Consider the following 8,718-nt stretch of genomic DNA (forward strand, 5'->3'; position numbering starts at 1 on the left):
GCTGTATATACTACATTTCTGCGGCTATTAATATGTTTAAATTAAAACGAAAGGAGGCAGTGATGTTTGAGATGTTTGATTGTCTTATTGTAAATACAGTGAGGAAAATTGCAGTAGCCAAGGCGAGCTGACTGACGTTATCAAGTACGTTGCTGTTTGCAGAATTACCGGACTTGCGTCGTCCCATCCGCGGGAGTTCACACTCCTGAGTCGAACTTACGAAGTTCGAACTACCGAGGAAGCAAGTTCGAAATTTGCGTACCTGGTATTGAGAAACGTGCGCAGACCTACGTCACCAGACTATTTGACTAATCTTCTCAGTACTTTAGACCGCGATGGAAACACAGACAGCAACAGGTCTGGGGGAAAAAAGTTCCTGGGACAAATTGTTCCAGATAATTTCGGTGGAAAAGCGGCTTTAGGGGCAAATTTTTACCCGGAACTTTATTTAGATCCTGGTTCCTGCAGTGGAAACACACCGAGGACCGACCCAAAGTCCCTAGTTCCTGGGGAAAGTTCCTGCGGTGGAAACGGGGCTAATAACATACAGAAGTATTTTGTGGTGGTCATGGTGCATTGATTCACAGAAAGTAGTTTGTTAGCTGTCCTCAGTCAGAGCTCTTCAGTGCAGAGGTGTGAGGTTAGACGAACTAGACGAGAGACTGTGAGCCATTTGTGATGACCTTCAGCAAGGAGAGGCAGCACGCCATCACTGCATTTATCCATTGTGTCGACCTCCAGTGCTACACAGTGCACATACTGTTCAAAGCATAGCTAACATACAGGAGCCTTAGGCAGGATAATGACTTTAACAAGATCATTTAGGAGTTAATGGGGTGTGATGCTCTCTCTTCAGTTAAGCCATACGAGCAGATGCATACGTATAATGCACATGTGCTGCGCACAGACACATGACTGTAATAAACAGGCCCATGTTCAGTCAAAGACAGCAGGAGACCAACCACTTGTAGGAAAACAAATACATGTAATACTCATATTAGGAGTAGTAACAAACATCCCAAGTCTTTCACCTTTTTGAGGTGTCACCTGTTGTTGTTGTTTTTTCTTCTTACAACATGATTTACATATCTACTGTATTTTTGTATTAAACCATTTTTGACAGATCAAAATTACTGATTTGAATTTGATTTTTGGAACTTAATTTTGACAAGCAGGAGCTGTACTTGTATGGCTATTACCAACTCAGACTGTGCATTGTCAATGATCGCAGCAAAAACTTGTATGTTGTACTCACATTTCTCTGGTGAGAGATGTATGTACTCACGTTTCTCTGGTGCACACAGTAACACACACAATGTCCTTCACGGGGGGAAAATAAATCTTCAAAAGTCTTTATTTGTTATTGTGTCATGAAATGTAGTTTTAAAAGTATGTCAGGTGAGAATGTAGTTGTTTAAAACTCAAATCTGCGGTTTATTTATAAAGACAGCGCCTATTTAAAAATGTGTTTCGTCGATTTCGGAGATGTGAGCTCCACGCGGTCAGCGGGCGCTCAGTGCTCATGTTTCCCGACGGAGCAGCTCTGATGTCTCTTTAGTGGTTAAACATAAGATATAATTTGTTTTGGGTAAATCTAACTGGTAATCTTTGGTCTTTATTCTATTAATCTATTAATATGTTAAAATGAAAATAAAAATAAAAAGAAGCAATACTGTTTGATATATTTTGTTTCATTGTAATGTAGGCTGTATATATTCCCTGAACTACATTTCTGCGGCTATTAATATGTTTAAATTAAAACGAAAGGAGGCAGTGATGTTTGATAACATATTTCGTCTTATTGTAAATACAGTGAGGAAAATTGTAGTAGCCAAGGCGAGCTGACTGACATTATCAAGTACGCTGCTGTTTGCAGAATTACCGGACTTGTGTCGTCCCGTCCGCGGGAGTTCACACTGCCGAGTCGAACTCGCAAAGTCCGAACTACCGAATGATGCAATTCCGAAATTTGCGTACTTGGTATTGAGAAACGTGCGACCTATGTCACCAGACTATTTGCCTATTCTTCACGGTACTTTAGCCCACGATGGAAACGCAGACAGCAACAGGTCTGGGGGGAAAAAGTTCCTGGGACATATTGTTCCAGGTAATTTCGGTGGAAAAGCGGCTACTGTGACTTTTGATATTAGCCTCCATTTGTTCAGGGACACATTATTCCATTTCTGTTCATCAATAGGGGCCAGTCATGGATTTTTAACCCAAAGGTCACAGATTCGATTCTTGGTACCAGCAGGAATTGTAGGTGGGAGGAGTGAATGTACAGCACTCTCTTCCACCTTCAATACCTACAACTGAGGTACCCTTGAGCAAGGTACCGAACACCCAATTGCTCCCCGGGCACCAGCTGCTCACAACTCTGGGTGTGTGTTCAGTGTGTGTGTCTGTGCACCTGGATGGGCTAAATGCAGAGCACAATTTCAGAGTATGGGTCACCATACTTGGCCACTTTTCATGTCAATTTAAATGTCTGTGAACTTGTTCAGTTTATGACTCAGTTAAATCTTTTGATGTTCATACAAATATTTACGTTAACAAATTTAAACATTAAAAGTTGAATGTGAGATGATGTTTCTTTCTTGTCTGACTTAAGACACAAACTGACCCCCAAAAGAAGTTACAATATCACTTACAAGGTTCCAATATACTATTGTTAGTAGTTAATGTGGACTTTTTGCCATGGTTAAAGATCATTGAATACTATGTATCATTATTCTGAAATTCTTGTCCCACATGTCTGATTTTATTCATACTCTTTATTCTGTAGGTAAATGGAAGAAGCATGTCTGTTGCCACCCATGATCAAGCAGTAGAGGCTTTCCAAACTGCCAAAGACCCTATTGAGGTTCAGGTACTGCGCAGGACAGCACACAAGACTTGCAAGACTCTTAAACCAGCCCGAGGAATGGACAACAGTACTCAGACCAACATTACGCTGAAAACCTCGAAACATATACAGACTTTGGCCAAGTTAACATCACCTTCAACACCATGTATGGCTTTGCTGGACAGTTTCCGTTCGCCTTCACAGTAAGCGCTTATCAGTGTTTCTTTCACCAACTGTATCAAAACAAAGAATCTTAATAGAAATTTTCATTTTAAAATGAGATATTCTGTCAACACGGCTTCAGTTAATGCTAATTTTTCATTGTATTGAAGGTATCAAATGGCAAGACGTGACTCACCTTACCCCGCAGACTTCCATGACGATGTACAGAAAGACATTGAGAGTAGAGGACTGGAATATGTGGTATTGCGTTTGCATAGACTGTATTCACTCACTCTCCTGAGTAATGCACGTTTAAATCATGTTTAATCTGTGTGTCTTCTGAGGTCATTTTAATTTTGATTTCATATACCCGCTAATATTTTGCCAAGACCACTTTAATTACACATGGATTTACCATGCAAATGAATCATCATCTACATAAGTGCAGCAAGCACTACAAATTCTCAGACTGGCTTTGGCTTATGTCTTATGTTAACAATGACTAAAATGCTAAATCTTTGTCATCAAAATCAATTTCCTGTGTTTTAATAGGAGGTGGATCTGCAGAGGAAAACCACTCAGGATAAGCTTGGCCTGAAGTTATGTTACAAGACGGATGATGAGAAGTCTGCCATTTATATTAGCGAGGTAGGGTTCTGCAGTGGGAATTTCTCAGGACAGTAATTGTTAACGAGTTTTTACAACAATTACATTTTTGGTTTAGTACTTGCTTAGTGTAGCTTTAGGTATTCGAGTCTATTCACAGTTAAGGCGAAATGCATTGTTCTTACCCTACTTAAGATTGCACCAGAAGGAATTGCAGCAAAAGATGGCAGAGTCCAGGAAGGAGACCGGATTATCCAGGTAGAATTTATTCTATTGGGTTTGTTTTGAATATATTGGCTCAAACAAAACAAAGCTTTTTTTATTTATTCTTCACGTGCTGAAGATCAATGGAATGGACATCCAGAGCCATGAGGAGGCAGTGACACTTCTGACCAAGGTGGAGAGTACGAATGTAACCCTCCTAGTGGCTCGACCAGAAAGTCAGGTCAGCTAACTGTTCTGTGCACTTGCAGATAAAGATTTTGGTCAATTACATTTGATTTATCTCAGGAGTTTCCAATCCTGCTCCTGTAGGACCACTTTTCTGCAAACCCAATTTAAACACCTCAACTAACTGGACCAAAATTGTGCATGAAGTGGCCCTTCTGTAGCAGTTTTGGACATCTATGTTTGAAGTAAAAGAATGACATTGCATTTCGGTATGGGTTGCAGGATGTTGGCTGGTTGGAGGATAGAAACAACTTAGATGACTTGCACATGGGCACACTGGAGCAGCAACATCACAAGGTCAAGGAGTTCACTACAAGTATGCTGCAGCAGGTAAGTTAATAAGGGTCAAGTCAACAGTGAATTGCTCGCTTCATCCAATTACAGGAGCTATTCTTACTATTAAAGTGATTTACAAGCTATTAAAAGTTCTTCCCACTCTATTTAACAGAGCACAAATGAAGAAGATGGAGGCACTACAGATACGGCTACTTTACTATCCAACCAGCATGAGAAAGACAGCGGCGTAGGCCGCACAGATGAAAGCACTCGTAATGATGAAAGCTCAGAGCAGGACATCTTGGGGGATGACCAGAATTCCCTCTGTGACACTCTCCCAGAAAACCACAAGAAGTACAACTATAATCAGGACACTGTCGAAAGTGGGGACATGCACTTAAGCAATGACTCCTTCCTTTCGGCTGACAATGGAGATAGTGGAAACTTCCTTGGTATACCTGGCACGGCATGTGAACGTTTCCGGAAACTGCTTGAATTGAAATCTCTGGTGACTGGTAACAGTCTTCAGGGATTTCTGGAGCATAATGCCACACTGTATGAAAAGGGGGTTAATGTAGACTGTGATGATCAGGAGATTCAGATGCTTAATGAGGAGTTGCATAACATTGAGCTGGAATGCCTGAGTACCATACAAGCACATAGGCTTCAGGCTGAAGGTGGTAATCAGCAAGCCAAAAAACCTAGTGCCAAGCACTTTTTTGAGCAAGTCCATCAGGACCTCATCAATAACCAAGTGGACAACGAAGGCTCTACTAGTGCTTACAACACTGGAGAGAGCTGCTGGAGTTTACATCCTACTCTGGAAGCAGATTCTCTTGAATCCCAAAGGATGGTTGCTGGAGACAAGGGTAAAGGTTCTCCCATGCATAGACGCAACTCAACAACAGCATGCTCCAAACATAACCTCTCTCCCATTCAGGAGATCAGCCCTACCAAGAGTTTGCCTGGAGATCCAGAGGTTACAAATCAGGGGAAAAGAAAGAGTAAGAAAAAGAACCCAAGGAAGAGTCTTTTGACATCCTTGCGTCATTCCTCATACAAGAACACCTACATCCCAGCCCATGCACAACATTACCAAAGCTACATGCAACTTATCCAGCAGAAGTCAGCTGTGGAATATGCCCAGAGTCAAGTCAGCTTAGCCAGCCTGTGCAAGAATGCAGAAACCACCCCCACGCAGTCCAGGCCCAAGACGGGGTGGAAGGTAAAGATCCGTAGCGATGGAACAAGGTACATCACCAAAAGGCCTATCAGGGACCAGCTTCTGAAGGAGCGAGCTTTGCGCATTCGAGAAGAACGCTGCAGCGCAACTACAGATGACGATGCAGCAAGCGAACTAAAACTGGGTCGATACTGGAACAAGGAGGAGCGCAAACAGCATGCGGCACGAGCTAAAGAACAGCGTCAACGGCGGGAACTCTTGAAGCAGTGCTGCATAGAGAGCAAAGAACAAGCCGGAGCACTGGATGACAAGAAGGAGCCTGATATTATCCAGCTTAGCCGTAAAAAGATGATGAAGAGGAGGAACAAGAGGATATTTGACAATTGGATGACCATTCAGGAGCTGCTGACACATGGCACAATGTCCACAGATAGCACAAGACTATATAATTCCTTTCTTTCTGTGACTACAGTATAAGGGATTGCGTGGTTTAGGGCACTTTACTAGTTTACGGTGTAAAATTATGTGAGGGTTGGTGTGGGAAATCTTGCCTCATTTCAAGAGGTGCGTCATTTAGGGACTTAAGTATGAAAGAGATTTGTGAGACACAGTAGTTTGAGTACATAACCGTGATGATGAATTCAAGTAAACCACAGATTTCCTATCTTAATACTTTATAGAACTTGAGGGTGCACTAACATTGCAGTTTGTACTGAAATATTTTATTGAACGACTCCTCATAATTTAATGTAAGAACAGATGCGAATCTATTTTATGTGAAATTCTAGCTCTTACTTGCAGTTACTGCCCATTACTTGCATATCACCCACTTAATAAATGTGATGGCTACCAATATTAGGTTTCACTTAAACATTGCGGTGAAAATGAATTGTGTCTATGACCTGATATTCCAAAGAGTTTTATTCAGATATGTTAGAAATGTCTCCGGTTGCCACAGATTAAGCATATCACTGCTTTTAATGTGAACATTTATTGCTCTTCAGAAATACTGTTGAAAGCCCAAGCATTCAGTTCACATGATGGAGACCATACAATTTTCACTTTTCACAAAAGCAGTGAACACTTATAATCTACAAAATCTAATAAAAAAATTCTACATATCAAAAAGGAGCTGCGGAAATAGGTATGGGTAGAACAGCCTGTATACATGTCTGTAGGAAGCATGAAAAGTACAGTTTAAGAGATGTTGGTGTTGACAGTGTTGCTCATTTTAACCTTTTTACAACTGTTTGCCATTGTTTGATGAAACAAAATGAAAATCTTATAACAAATAAGGATGGCTCAATAGTGGTTAAGCATAATATGTCAGTCGAAAAGACAGGCTCACTATATTAAGTTACACATTGCAACCAACAGCACTCGAGCATCTAGTGCATGGAAAATCACATTAGTCCATTTTAGAATCTATTTACCAGCATCAGTGGATTAATACATGTCGGTGCTATGCTGGGAAGGCAGTTAAAATAAAAGGACCTAAAAATAAAAGAAAAATAGCAAAGAAAGGAAATCGGTCTAATGCTGCTATTGAGCACTTTGTGCTACAAGCCAGCAGATGAATGCAGAAGGCAATATAAGGGGAAAGGGGTGTTCTCCTGGAATGTTTAGACACTGGTCTGCCGGCCAACGGGAACCCTGAGATCATCCGTTGACTAAACTAAAGGAAGTGCACACACACCCCTCACCCCTACAAACATATGCACACATTCACACAAACCAAAGATTTGCCACGTTTTCACTCTTAGTAGAGCAGGAGAGAGATGAAAGGTGTTTTACCCGACAGCTTTAGAATGTGTTGATGTGGAGTTGATGGATGCCCATGATTAGAACAGGATTACAGAAAACCGCCATGGACACAAGGCATTCGAGTTACTCAATGGCGAACGCTCCGCTCAACCACCAGAAAGATGAGCTTCCAGTTTTTTTAGTTGTTCTTCAGAGAAGAGCCCATATTAAGAGAAGATGCCCGAATAAGTGTCATAAGGAGTAGATGTGTCACAAGAGGTCATCAGAATGCCATCCTCTCCTGGTCTATAAAGGATCTGCTAAACTCGCAGGATAAGTGATTTTTGGGGTTTTGTACAGTAGAGTGTAAAAATCAATAATGTACGGCCAAACTTCAGTCTTGCTCCATGGTGTCATCTGCAGTCTCTGAGCTGTCTGAACTGATTTCTGCAGTGGTACTGCCCTCTGCCGTCAGCTCTGTGGAACTGCTGGAACATGCAGATGGAGTCTCTGCACTGGACACTCCCTCGTCACTGCTGTTATTGCTGCTGCAGCTGCTACTGCTGACTGGGTCATTTCTCTCGTCCGTTTCCTGAGCCTTGGCGCTCTCTTCCCTCTCCGACCACTGTTCTGGTAGATCTGATTCGCTGCCGGTCGCCTGATTGTGGGAAGGGTCGGGTGAATCGTCTGAAGTGGATTTGTCAACCCTGTTTTCTACGACCTCTGACTGTGTACTCGAGGGTTCTGCAGAGAGAGGAGCAGAAAACGTAAATGTATGCAAACAGCTGCTGATATGCAAAAATATAAAAATATAAGCACAGCAGTTACTCACATGACCAAACGGGTTGAAATAAAACAAGAACAAATAATATTAATGGCTCATTTTACACTGATTGAACCCAAACCCTATGGTCTATTATGATTTTCAGTCACCCACATTCCTTGTACATCGAGGAATGTACAATATATTAAAAACAAATAATAATAATAATAAATACACCAAGTTAAAAGTTTGGACACACTTGACTAAATGAGACGTCTTTATAAAACCGAAGTTCAACAGAAATAATAAACGATAATAAAAAAAGTGTAAACTATTAACAACCCAGTTGTTAGTTCTTCTGACCATTAGCATTTATTACAAGCATCTCTTTATTTGTTAAAAACAAATAAAGTTGGCTTCATCAGCAATCAGATAGTGGAGACTTCCCTGCTTTTAGACCTCCAAAGTAAACAAAGACTAGACATAAAAAAGCTTTAAAAGCCTGCGATTACTCAGATATAGCCTAGGCCTGTCGCAATAATTAATATATCGACTTAGCGCGCAATATATGTACATGACCTCAATAATTTTTTGTGACGCAATATATCGCCCATCATATTTACTTAAAAATTAATGCTACTATGTTTTGTACATTCCACTTGCGCCTGTGTCTTTTGCAGCTTCTCGTAC

The 8,718-nt window shown here is 41.2% G+C and overlaps 2 protein-coding genes across 2 annotated transcripts in view; one reads left to right on the forward strand and one right to left on the reverse strand.

Moving 5' to 3' along the window:
* Positions 1-7,028, forward strand: part of LOC107727014 (E3 ubiquitin-protein ligase PDZRN3-like) — a 32,683-nt gene extending 25,655 nt beyond the window's left edge. The window contains exons 4-10 of the mRNA XM_016536755.1: positions 2,786-3,048; positions 3,178-3,268; positions 3,560-3,655; positions 3,809-3,871; positions 3,957-4,058; positions 4,286-4,393; positions 4,512-7,028. Of these exons, the coding sequence (XP_016392241.1) occupies positions 2,786-3,048; positions 3,178-3,268; positions 3,560-3,655; positions 3,809-3,871; positions 3,957-4,058; positions 4,286-4,393; positions 4,512-5,999 (2,211 nt within the window). The 3' untranslated portion in view covers positions 6,000-7,028. The remainder of the gene's footprint in view (positions 1-2,785; positions 3,049-3,177; positions 3,269-3,559; positions 3,656-3,808; positions 3,872-3,956; positions 4,059-4,285; positions 4,394-4,511) is intronic.
* An 86-nt stretch (positions 7,029-7,114) lies between these two features.
* The window catches only part of LOC107727015 (serine/threonine-protein phosphatase 4 regulatory subunit 2-A-like), a 9,524-nt gene continuing 7,920 nt past the window's right edge, over positions 7,115-8,718 (reverse strand). Inside the window, exon 9 of the mRNA XM_016536756.1 lies at positions 7,115-8,009. Within this exon, the coding sequence (XP_016392242.1) occupies positions 7,660-8,009 (350 nt within the window). The 3' untranslated portion in view covers positions 7,115-7,659. The remainder of the gene's footprint in view (positions 8,010-8,718) is intronic.

The sequence above is a fragment of the Sinocyclocheilus rhinocerous genome, unplaced genomic scaffold, assembly GCF_001515625.1.
Source record: "Sinocyclocheilus rhinocerous isolate Xijiao unplaced genomic scaffold, SAMN03320098_v1.1 scaffold666, whole genome shotgun sequence".
NCBI lineage: Eukaryota > Metazoa > Chordata > Actinopteri > Cypriniformes > Cyprinidae > Sinocyclocheilus > Sinocyclocheilus rhinocerous.